This window comes from Rhincodon typus, chromosome 7, assembly GCF_021869965.1.
Source record: "Rhincodon typus isolate 14 chromosome 7, sRhiTyp1.1, whole genome shotgun sequence".
Lineage (NCBI taxonomy): Eukaryota > Metazoa > Chordata > Chondrichthyes > Orectolobiformes > Rhincodontidae > Rhincodon > Rhincodon typus.
In genome coordinates this window covers 96,711,244-96,723,835 of record NC_063338.1, presented here as the reverse complement: position 1 = coordinate 96,723,835, position 12,592 = coordinate 96,711,244, and the positions used below count along the sequence as shown (strand labels likewise).

The window sequence follows — 12,592 nt, the reverse complement described above, 5'->3', positions numbered from 1 at the left end:
TGCTCCCCACTCCGGCTGCTCCCCACTCCGGATGCTCCCCACTCCGGATGCTCCCCATTCCAGCTGCTCCCCATTCCAGCTGCTCCCCGCTCCGGATGCTCCCCACTCCGGATGCTCCCCACTCCGGCTGCTCCCCACTCTGGCTACTCTCCACTCCGGATGCTCCCCATTCCAGCTGCTCCCCACTCCGGATGCTCCCCACTCCGGCTGCTCCCCACTCCGGCTGCTCCCCACTCTGGCTGCTCCCCACTCCGGATGCTCCCCACTCCGGATGCTCCCCACTCCGGCTGCAACTTGCTTCTGGGACTCGCCTCCAGACTCTATTTTCCGTTCCAGGTCGGGCAGTTTAAGAGGATAAAATTTGGGGGTGAACAAAAACTGCAGGAAAGAGGGAAAAAAGAAACAGAAAGGCAAAAGGTCCAGCAAGCAGAGAAACTCCAGCTGGAGCGTCTTACATTGCCACCATCTTGATGTTGTTAAAGACTGGATCTTTTTAATTTTTCTGCTAATTTTGATTGTGGAATGAAATGGAGAAAAGAACTGGTTTAAAAACCAAGAATTATTGTAGGATTGCTGCACTTTGTGAAAGCAACTTCCCTGAGCCTCATTGTAAGTGCTGTTTACACAGCTGCTGGTTCAAGCAGTGGGAAATGGCCTAGTTACAGACCAGCTGGAGCCAGGAATCTGTTCACAAATAGTGATTCAGCTGGAAATGAGGAGGTGATTGGTCTGGGCATTAGTGAACAGTTACCCCCAGTGATAAACTCCTCCTGCCTGGCAACAATGATTGAATGTCTCGCCAGGAGGTGAAAAGCTTCAATGTTCGAGTGTTCAGGCAGAAGCAATCAGACCTCTGGAGGGAAGGAACTGTTTATGTTCTGCAAAAAAGAGTATCTTAGACCTGAAGAGAGCTAATTTATGTCCAGGAGAAAGGAGAGATATTCAATGAGTATTTCATTGCAATTTTTATTGTGGAGAAAGAAATGGAGGATAGAGAACTCAAGGCAATAAATATCGATGTTTTGAAAACAGTTCACATTACTGAAGAGGAAGTTCTGGAGGTTTTATTAAAATATAAAAGTGGATAAATCTCTGGGAAGACATTTTGGGAAGTTGGGGAGGAAATTGTGGTGTTACGCAGGGATCGGTTTTGGGCTGACTTTTGCTAACTTAATGTTAGCTCTGACTTTTGCACAATATAACAGAGACCTTTATAAGTTGAACTAGTCATCCTGTGCCTCCTGCAAAAAAGTGAAAGGTTGAGAAATAGTATTCCAATCAACAGAGAGATCAGCTCAGCAAATCAAGTGGACAATGTCTTTGCAGTCTTTCACTCCACCTATAGCATCCAGTTTTTTTGTGTGTGTCTGTCTTTATGTGTTTGTAAAGAGTGAGTGCTAGTGGCTTTGCGTTTTACCTAGTACAGTTAGGTAGAGATTTATGCCATGGTGGATAGTTAATGAAACATTTTCACACGAGACTACAGATGTTCTTTAACAACAAGACATAAGTTTATTGCACAAAAGAGAAAAGATATATATTTATAAGACAGTTAGAAAAATCTTAACAAATGCAGTAAATCAAAGCTTCACCCTGTTCCCCAAAACTATCCTGTAACAGATATTCAATTCCAAAGAAATTTTGCTCTTATCTCAAGCTTCCTTTTAATTTTAACCAACCCATCACAGTTTCCCTTGCTTGGACTGCAGAGACAATTTTACAATTTCTTTCCACTAACAAGGACCTCTCATAGTTCTGACATCCTAAGCTTTTTTCTGTTCTAACAACTTGAAGATTTCTGTCCAATTTCACCTTGCTTGGAAGATTCATAAATTCAAACACTTTGGCTCGGGTCACTCATTCCCTTAAACTCCTTTCAGAGAAATTGTTTTCCCATATGACCTGAAGTCCTCATTCTTATGAACGGACACCTTGAACCTTCTATTCTGAAGTCAAAACAAAACTAATGGATATTTTTGCCCGGTGTAAGCTCAGCGGTTGAAATATTTCATAATTAGCACTTACAGACCTTGCTCAGGCACTTGATGAGGACATTGCTGACTAGGCCAGCATTTATTGCCCATCCCTAATTGCCCAGAGAGCAGTTCAGAGTCAACCACATTGTTGTGGGTCCAGAGTCACATATAGACCAGACCAGGTAAGGATGGCAGTTTCCTTCCCTGAAGGACATTATGAACCAGATGGGTTTTCCAACATTCGGGCACGCTTTCAAGGTCATCATGAGACTCTTAATTCCAGATTTTTATTGAATTCAAATTCAAACCAGTGTCCCCAGAACATTATCTGTGTCTTTGGATTAACAGTCCAGCAATAATACCAGTAGACTATCGCCTCCACTGACATGCTTTTTTAAAATTGATGCATTTAGGTTGCGGGTAGGTTTAAAGAACAGTGGATGAATATCGAAGTTCTAGTCAAGAATAAAGAAGAATCTTATATTGGTTATAAACAACTGGGTTCAAATGAATCTCTCAAACAGTGTAGAGAGTGTAGGAGCATTCCTAAGAGGAAGATCAGGAAGGCGAAGAGAGGACTTGAGATAGCCTTGGCAATTAAGGTTAAGGATAATCTAAAGAGATTCTACAAGTACATTAAGATCAAGAGAGCAGCTTGAGAGGGAGTAAGGCCCCTTAAAAATCAAAGAGATCATCTTTGTGTTGAACCTCAGGAGAAAGGAGAGATATTCAATGAGTATTTCATTGCAATTTTTACTGTGGAGAAAGAAATGGAGGATCGAGAACTCAAGGCAATAAATATCGATGTTTTGAAAACAGTTCACATTACTGAAGAGGAAGTTCTGGAGGTTTTATTAAAATATAAAAGTGGATAAATCTCTGGGAAGACATGTTGGGAAGTTGGGGAGGAAATTGTGGTGTTACGCAGGGATCGGTTTTGGGCTGACTTTTGCTTGTCATTTATACAAATGATTTACATGTAGAATGTTCTGTTGAGTTTGTGCAGGATATTGGTGAGGCTTCTTCTGGAGTACTGTGTCCAGTTCTGGTCACCCAGTTATAGGAAGGATATTATTAAGCTGGAGAGGGTTAAGAAGAGATTTACCAGGATGTTACCAGGAATGGAAGGTTTGAGTTACAAAGATAGGCTGGGACTTTTTTCACTTAAGCATAGGGTGTTGAGTGGTGACTGTACAAAGGTTTATAAAGTCATGAGTGGTACAGATAAGGTGAATGGCAGGTTTATTTTCCCAAGGGTGGGATATTTCAAGACTTGAGAGCATAATTTTAAGGTGAGAGGAGAAAGATTTAAAAAACATATGCGGGCAATTGTTTCACACAGAGTGGTTCATGTATGGAATGAACTTCCAGAGGAAGTGAGGGATGCAGGTACAGTTACAATATTTAAAAAACGTTTAGATAAGTACATGAATAAGAAAGGTTCAGAGGGATATGGGACAAGCACAGGCAGGTGGGACCAGTTTAATTTTGGATTATGGTTGGCATGGACTGGTTTGATTGAAGGGTCTGGTTCCATGTTATATGATTCTATGACTCAATGCTGAAGAAAATAACTTCTGACCTGCTTCAAAATACTTAATTCTCAGAACTTATCCATATCCATTTGCCCTCTATTTCTAAAAAAAAACTCAAAATATAATGCACTATACACGTTTCATCACAATAGAGTAACACAGAGTTACCATTTCAGGTTGATGACATTTCTTCAGAACATGATTGCTGCTAGACATGCTGAGAATTTCCAGTTTTCTCTGTGTCTATTTTCAACATCCAGTATTCACATTAATTTGTTCTTGGCTTAAGAAAGTTCCCTTCTGAGAACGCAATTTGCTATCCTTATCTGGTCTGGTCTACATCTGACTGCAGAATCACTGCAATGTGGATGACTCTTAACCAGCCTCTGGACAATTAAAGTGAGTGGAGAAAGATCTTAATAACACATGCGGGCAATTGTTTTACACAGAGTGCTTCGTGTATGGAATGAATTTCCAGCAGCAGGTAATAAATGCTAGCCAGTGCCATCCACACCCTATCAATTAAATTTTTTTAAAAATTAATCAGAATATGCAATGGAGATTGGTGCACCATCAGGTCCAGAACTCCTACACTGGAAAGAGGTAAGCCTTATTTCTAAGTATTACACATTTGATATTAAAACAATAAACCATGCAGGATATGCCAATTTATTCTGATCATTTCTGAACACTGCACAGCATCGTTACTGTTGAGTCTTGGATAGCTCAGTCCATTCACTTTATTTATTTATACTTGGTATCTTACTGATTGGTTGCAGTAACCTGATCACAAAGGTTCTATATGTTGCTTGAAATTAGTCCAACTTCAGAGGAGAAAGATACAGATCTCCTATATTGTGCCATTCTTCTTTGTTTAATAATTCCTTTACTCTCCAAAATTTTGTGCAGATTCGTCCTGAATTTCACCCCGATGAATGCATATAAAATTGGATTAATGCAGCTGTGCAGGAATCCCAAACTTCGAGTTCCCAATAGAGTTCGGTCAATATGATTACGCTTCTCACAAGTCTCAGCAATGAGTTGGCTCCTCATCAGTGTGTCGAAGAACACAGTAATATTGTGTGGGAACCAACAAATGAGAAAAGCCACCACCACCACGATGATGACTTTCATGGCTTTATATTTCTGTGATCCCTTCGTTTGAAACAGTTTCTGGATTGTCACACTGTAACAGAAAATCATGATGGCGAGAGGGATGACAAACCCAATAAAATGCCGCAAAAATCTGGTGACTATTCTCCACCTTTCAGCTAATTCCCCAACAAGCATCTCATAACACATCTGTCTTGTGGAACCAGGTGGAGTAAATTCACCTTTGTATAAAACTGGTAAAGACAAGACAAAAGCCATCAACCAAACAGCAGCACAAACCAGCTGAGATATAAATGGTCTCTTCTGCTTGTGGGTCTGTGTAGCGTAGACAATGGACAGAAAACGATCAATACTGATACAAGCCAGCAATAAAATCCCACTGTAGAAGTTAATCTCCTGTAACATGCTGATAATTTTACACATGGCATCACCAAACATCCAGCCAGATACGGCATCCACTGCCCAAAAAGGCAAGGTCACAGCAAAGAGCAAATCAGCCACTGCCAGATGTAGCAGGTAGGTGTCTGTGGATGATATGGTACGTTGATGATAAAGTAGAACAATCATTACAATAATGTTCCCTGTCACAGCGAGGAAGCACACCAGGCTATAGATACCAGCCAGAGCCATGTTGATCCAATTGCCACTAATTACGAGGGTGCAGGGCCTTATGTCAGGCTCAATGTAAGAGTACCAGTCACTGCTGTAGTTTTCAAACATATCACTGAAGTTCATATCATACAAATTAAAGGCTACGTTTTCCATTTCTGAAAGAAACAAAAAGCAGATCAATAATTGAGAATAAAACCAATTCAAACATTAATTCAAACATCATTTTGAAAAATGCTGCAAAGGATATGTGATTCAGGCTGACCGCAAATTCTTTATCTGAAATCCTAATTATTGTTGGTGAGAATTAGAAAAGGAATGTGCTGATCGAGAATGACGAGTTTGACTTGTCCTATTTGACAAACGTTACTAGAGATTTTTGATGTAGTGAATGATCAGCTACATAAACAAAATGCATTGCAGTATATGGGTTTTTATAAGAGGCTAAATGTAAATTTCAAACGTATTAAATGGAAGGAAACACTAGTTTGAAAAGAAAATGGGTTCATAGACAGAAAGAAAAGTCTGGGTTACATTTATTGAAGCAGAAGTGTTGCACAAAGGGTTCATTGCTGACTGCACTTTTTCTCGGAGATATATATTTCAGTATCTTTCCCATGACATTAGTAAACATGATCTTAATGAGCTTTACCCCAATTTACACCACCAATTATCAGGAGCTTCCTATAGTTGTGACCATGTATCCTTATCTGATGTCCATATTTCAATACTGACAGCTGACTCATGTTAGCAAGAGATAACTTGAACACCAAATGTAAACACCTCTGCACACAGCTTTCCCTCTCTTCACTGTGATCGGCCATCATGTTTTCAGGCCAAGATTTTGCTCTTAGTCAACTTTAGCCCTCAGATCATTTGCAGACTTTCCAGAAACAGGGAAGAAAACCTCCTCTCCCTCCTTGTCAGGTTGAGCAAATTCAACAAGTCACCAGCACAAACTTCGCAAGAGTGAAAGTGAGACAAAAGCACCTCAGTTACAGGTTCAATAGCTGGCCCTTTAAAGATCACTCATGTTTATTACTGGGGTAATGGGTGGGTATCTGTTCAGATGTGAGTGTTTAGGAGAGAATGTCACCATGATCCACATGGTATTGATGCACAGAGCAGACATCAAATCATCCTGAGAGGCTGACACCACAATCATCACTTTTGTCATGGCTGTATGATACCATGTTGATAAGTATGCCAGTGCAGACATATTGTAGATACACTTGTGACACACCGGACAATGGGGCAATGCATTCTCTTTGTATTAGCTGTTATGCTCTGAGGTCCCTAGTACCATAGATCTCAATCTTCAGCAAATTGAATCACACCTTTTGATGTCTCAAACTGGCTGAAGGCACTGGATTCTACAAAAGCCAAGGGCCCTGACAACATTCTAGCTGCCAATAGCATTGCTATATGTAGCGATTATAACAAAGTCAGCTAAGTGGACCTCATAGAATATGAGTTCCCTGACTGGGGCTGTTAATGTGGCCCTGGCTGACAGATGTAAACAGGAGCTTTCGAGGTTCTGTTCAGTCTTGAGGGCAGTCTCCGAGGAGGTTGGAGAAGTGTCAAGGACTCTCCACGTGTAAAGAAAGAGTGACCTGGTAACGGGATACCAGCCTGTAAGGAGTTATTTCAATATACGTCCAGGTCAGGATAGTGTGTGGCTTGAGAGCAATATCCAGGCGGTTGTTATTATGGGTTAAGGAAGTACAATGTTCTTGTACTGAGATTTTATGCTAACTGTAAAATGGTTGCCTGCAGTGAGTGTGCCACATGGAAGAAATCGCATGACTACGATAAATTAACAAGGATATTTCTACATTTCTATCTAAACATCTCCATTTTCATAGCTAACAAGGATGCAACTTTACATACTCTATAATTTATAACGAATGCTCGTAGGTTACTCTCTGTACAAACAATTGGTCACACATTCTAGTTAGCTCCACTTTTGTGCATTTATTTACCCGCATGGCATGCATGATTTTAAAAGAGTTTGGGTCTTGTGGTAGTACGCATAAAGGGCTGTTGTTTACCTCCAAGGTCATTTGGTCAGAATGATGTGCTCTATATTTGTGTTTAGAAACCTCAGCTGACTCTGCTGATTCCTAATGTTGTTTGTCTCACAGACACTTAAAGCAACAGAAACATACCCACAGAAACTTACTTGATACATAATGTGTCAGACAGTCCCATCCCAATCTCTGGATATATCCTGTACCACCAGCAGGTCAGACCCAGCAGAGGTGGTGATACAGTGGTGTACAATTGTGAGGGGAGTTTCTCTGGGAGTACAAATATCCCCATCCTCAATAATGGGGGGACCCAACACCACAGTGCAAAAGCTGAAGCATTCCCAGCAATCTTCAACCAGAAATATCAAGTGGATAATCCTTCTCTGCCTCATCTAGATATCCTCAGCACTTCAGTAAATTTGAATCACTCCTCATGAAATAAAGAAGGAGCTGGAGATACTAAATACTGCAAAGGCTATGGGTCCTGACAACATTCTGACAATGATACTGAAGACTTATGCTTCAGAACTTGCTGCTCCCTTAGCTAAGCTGTTCCAGCACAGCGAAAATACTGGTATCTACCCAACAATGTGGAAATTGCATAGGTATGTCTTGTACACAAAAAGCAGGACAAATCCAACCTGACCAATTACTGCCCCATCAGAAAACCAAAGAACTATGGATACTGGAAATCCAAAACAAAATCAGAAATTGCTGGAAAAACTCAGCAGGTCTGACAGCATCTGCGGAGAGAAATCTGAGTTAACTTTTCAGGTCCAGTGAACTTTTCTCAGAACAGGTCAGAAGAACTATTCTGAAGAAGGGTCACTGGACCCAAAACATCAACTCTGCTTTTCCTCCACAGATGCTGACAGATCTGCTGAGCTTTTCCAGCAATTTCTGATTTTGGTACTGCACCATTGGCCTACTCTTGATCATCAGTAAGGTGATGGAAGGCATTATCAATACTAAGACCATAAGACATCGGAACAGAATTTGGCCATCAGCCCATCAAGCTCCACCATTCAAGAAAATCCTGGCTGATAATGCTCAACTCCGCTTTTCTGCCTTTTCCCCATAACCTTTAATTCCCTTACTGATTAAAAACCTATCTATTTCACCCTGGAATAGACTAAATGGCTCAGCCTCAACAGCCCTCTGTGGTAAAGAATTCCACAGATTCACTTCCTTCTGAGAGAAGAAATTGCTCCTCATTTCTGTCTTAAATGAGTGACCCTTTATTCTGAGATTATGCCCTCTGGTTCTAGACTCTCCCACAAGGAGAAACAATCTTGCTGCATCTACTCAGTCTATTCTCCTAAGATTCTTGTATGTTTCATTAAGGTCACGTCTCACTCTTCTAAACTCCAATGAGTACAGGACCAACCTACTGAGCCTCTCCTCATAAGACAGTCCCTTCTATCCCAGGACCCACGTAGTGAACCTTCTCTGAACTACCTCCAATCCCAGTCTACAAGACCTCCTTATTTTTATGTTCCATTCCTTTGAAATTAAGGCCAGCCTTACATTTGCCTTCTCAATTATCTGCTGAACTTGGAGTGCAAGCTTTTGGTGATTCATGGATGAGGACTCCCGAATCGCTCTGTGCTATAGCCTTCTACAGTCTTTCCCCATTTGATTAATATTCACCCCACAATTCTTCCTGCAAAAGTGCATAACCTCACATTTTCCTACATTATATTCCATCTGTCAAGTTTTTGCTGACTCACTTAACTAATATTCCACAACAAATTCTTCATGCCATCCCTAAACTTGACTTTAGTACATTCCCTTTCTTCACTCAGGTCAATAATATTGTAAATAATTGTGGCCCCAACACTGATGTCTATGGAACACCACTTGTCACAGGTTCTGAACCTGAAAAAGCCCCCCCTTATGCTGACTCTCAGTTTTCTTTGAGTCAACCAATCTCTATGCATGCTAATATACTACCCCAACAAAGTTAGATCACATGGGATTCAGGGAGAGCTTGTCAATTGGATACAAAATTGGCTTGATGGTGGGAGACAGAGGGTGATGGTGGAGGGTTGTATTTTGGACCGGAGTCCTGTGACCAGTGGTGTTCCACAGGAATTGGTGCTGGGTCCACCATTGCTTGTCAATTACATTTGGATGAGAATTTAGGAGGAATGGTTTGTAAGTTTTCAGATGACACCAAAATTGGTGACGTAGTTGACAGTGAAGGATATTATCTAAGATTACTCAAGGATCTTGATAAATCAGGCAAATAGGCTGAGTAGTGATAGATGAAGTTTAATAGGGTCATAGATTCATAGAGTCATACAGCACAGAAACAGACTAATTTGTCCAACTCGTCTACGCCGACCAGGTTTCCCAGACTAAACTAGTTCTACTTGCTTGTGTTTGGCCCATATCGCTTCAAACCTTTCCTATCCACGTATCTGACCAAATGTATTTTAAATGTTTTAACTAACTGCAGTTACCATTTCCTCTGGCAATTCATTCCACATACGAACTATCATCTGTGTGAAAAAGTTGCCCCTCACATCCCTTTTAAATCTTTCACCTCCCACCTTAAACAAATGCCCTCTAGTTTTGAACCCCCCCACACTAGGGAAAAGACCTTTGCCATTCATCTTATCTATAAAACTCTATAAGGTCACCCCTCAACCTCTGACACTCCAGTGAAAAAATCCCAGCCTATCCTATAACCCAAACCCTTCAGCCCCGGCAACATCCTGGTAAATCTTTTCTGAACTGTCTCCAATTTAATAATATCCTTCCTGTAGCAGGGCGACCAGAACTGTACACATTACTCCAAAAGTGGCCTCACCTAGGTCCTGCACAGCCTCAACATGATGTCCCAATTCCTGCACTCAGTGTATGAGCAATGAAAGCAAGCATGCTAAACGCCTTCTCAACCACTCTGACTACCTTCGATGTAACTTACAAAGAGCTAAGTACCTAAACCTCTGGTCTCCCTGTTTGACAATACTACCCAGGGCCTTACCATTAACATATTAGTTCTGCCCTGGTTTGTTTCATGAAAATGCAACACGTCACATTTATCCAAATTAAACTCCATTTGTCAGAGTGCAACTTGCATATGCAGCTGGATCTCAGCAGTTAGTTCCTATGACAGCGCACTTCATCTGTGTAGGGAACATACACTTTGCACATCATGTCATCTACATTAATCTCAGTTATCTTATTAAAAACTCAAGCAAGTTAGTAAAATACAATTTGTCCTGAAAAAGTCACATATTGACTTTCCTTAATTAACCTGTATTTGCCCAAGTGACGTTAAGGTTGTCTTGATTAATGATTTCTAAAAGCATCCCCACTACCAAGGCTAAACTGACTGGCCTGCCATTATTCCAACCTTTTTTTGAACACAGCAGTAACATTAGCCTCCTAGTTATTTCAAATACAAATTGTAAGCCACAAACTGGTCATTTATCTCACTGTTGTGCGTATAGCTTTGGTTGTCAATGCAACAAAGACTTTCTGTGGACTTTATCTGATCAGCTATGATTTTATTGAACAGCCGAGCTGGTTTGAAGGGCTAAATAGCCTATACCTGCTCCTTCTTCGTACATACACTTAATAAAAACAGAAAATGCTGGAGTTCAGCAGGTTAGGCAGCATTTTCGAAAAGAGAAACAAGTTAACATCACCAATATGAAACTTGAACTCTGTCAATCCCTCCACAGATGCTTCCTGACCTGCTGAGTATTTGCAGCATTTTGTATTTATTTGTCTTATTTCTATCATCTGCAACATTCTGTTTTTTTCTCAATGGAATAATGCTCTTGTAAGGCTGTCTGGGATGAATTGAGAATTACAAAAGACATGGATTAACCTAAGTTTCTTTTTTTCTCATGTTTCGGTCAGAATAGAAGTAAAACAGTTTGAATAAATATTTATTTTTAGATCCAGTATGCAGCGCCATAAAATATCATCTTATGAGTGAAAGGACATTTTCTTTCTTCTCTTGATTCTCTTCGCAAACTTTTTTACAGTCCATTTCTAATATATTTAATTATTTAATCTTATTTATTATCATTGATCCACCAACCATCTCTAAATCAAATCAAGTCAAATCAGAAAATGTCAACATATTTGCAGAACTCTCCAACAAATATTGCACAAAAAGCAAAAAAAAAGTCTGTCAATGGGATCGGATTGAACGGTCGATTAAATATACATACCTTCTCAAAGGATGATTGATGTTGTCTGTAAGTTGTAAAGTGATTTGCTTCACCGTTTAGCGTACCAGACACAAACAGAAAAACAACTCATAGCCTTCTAGAATGTTTCTATAATGTTTGTTGGCACAAGCTCAGCTTTGTGTAATAACAAAGTGCTGTCCAGTGTGACTCCTGTCAAATTGCAGTAGATGTTCTGTAAAATGGGCAGAGTGTTGCAAGGCATTAAGAAATTTAAAGAAGAAAATTCAGAATCTGAAAGAGAAGTGACTCAAGAGGTCTGGGTAAAATCCTGTGAGAATGTTTTGCAGTGTACTGTAAAAGTCAGATCATTACCAGAAATCATATGATGAAGGATGTCTACTTCTGCAATGTATTTATTAAATTCGGATGTGTTTGTTACTGAATGTCATTTCCTATGAAATTGACAAATCTGCTGATTTTGCTTCGTGTGAACCTTGTTCCGAACTCCCTTTTACAGGGTGTACTATTTGAGGACAACAGTGTATGGGTTATGTTCCCAGTATCAGCAATCCCAAGTCTGGATAAATACTGGATAAACATAGAACATTTAAGCAAGAGTAGGCCATTTGTCCCTTCAAGCCTGCTCCACCATTCAATATTCAAGAGAAATGCAACAGGAATCAGGGATAGTGTAATCGGGGATAGTATAATCAGGGGACTAGACTCTGTTCTCTGTGGCCAGGATTGAGAGTCCCAAAGGCTGTGGTGCCTACCTGGTGCCTATGTTCAGGATATTTCATCTGGGCTGCAGAAGAACTTGTAGTGGGAGAGGAAAGATCCAGTTGTTGGGGTCCACATAAGTACCAACGATATGGGTAGAAAGAGGAAAGAGGTTCTGCTGAGGGAATACAAGCAGCTAGGTGCTAAATTAGAAAGCAGAAACAAAAAGATGATGATTCCCGGATTACTATCTGATCCATGAATTAATTGGCACAAGAAGATTAAAGAGGTAAACGCACAGCTGAAAGATTGGTTTTGAAGAAATGGCTTTGAATTCATCAGACTTTAGCACCAGCACTGGGAAGGAGGGAGCTGTTCTGATGGGATGGAGTCTACCTGAATCATACTGGGATCAGAGTTCTGGTAAATTGCATAATTAGGGCTCTGGATAGGGC

At 40.5% G+C, this 12,592-nt stretch overlaps 1 protein-coding gene and 1 long non-coding RNA gene across 19 annotated transcripts in view; one reads left to right on the top strand and one right to left on the bottom strand.

Moving 5' to 3' along the window:
* The window catches only part of LOC125483442, a 102,656-nt gene that overhangs the window by 7,224 nt on the left and 82,840 nt on the right, over positions 1 to 12,592 (top strand). For all 18 annotated transcript variants that reach the window (XR_007262384.1, XR_007262391.1, XR_007262383.1 and 15 more), the window contains one exon: positions 4,421 to 5,140. This is a non-coding gene — a long non-coding RNA (uncharacterized LOC125483442). The remainder of the gene's footprint in view (positions 1 to 4,420; positions 5,141 to 12,592) is intronic.
* On the bottom strand, positions 1,493 to 11,781 carry LOC109921817 (C-X-C chemokine receptor type 1-like). Its single transcript, XM_020521864.2, has 2 exons — positions 11,457 to 11,781; positions 1,493 to 5,391 (listed from the first exon to the last, which is right to left on the bottom strand). Exon 2 carries the CDS (start codon positions 5,387 to 5,389, stop codon positions 4,310 to 4,312), a length of 1,080 nt encoding a protein of 359 aa, XP_020377453.1. The 5' UTR covers positions 5,390 to 5,391; positions 11,457 to 11,781; the 3' UTR covers positions 1,493 to 4,309.

What these genes read in the sequence shown, in the direction of transcription:
- LOC109921817 (XM_020521864.2), bottom strand. Translation starts at nt 5,389, where the DNA reads ATGGAAAACGTAGCCTTTAATTTGTATGATATGAACTTCAGTGATATG.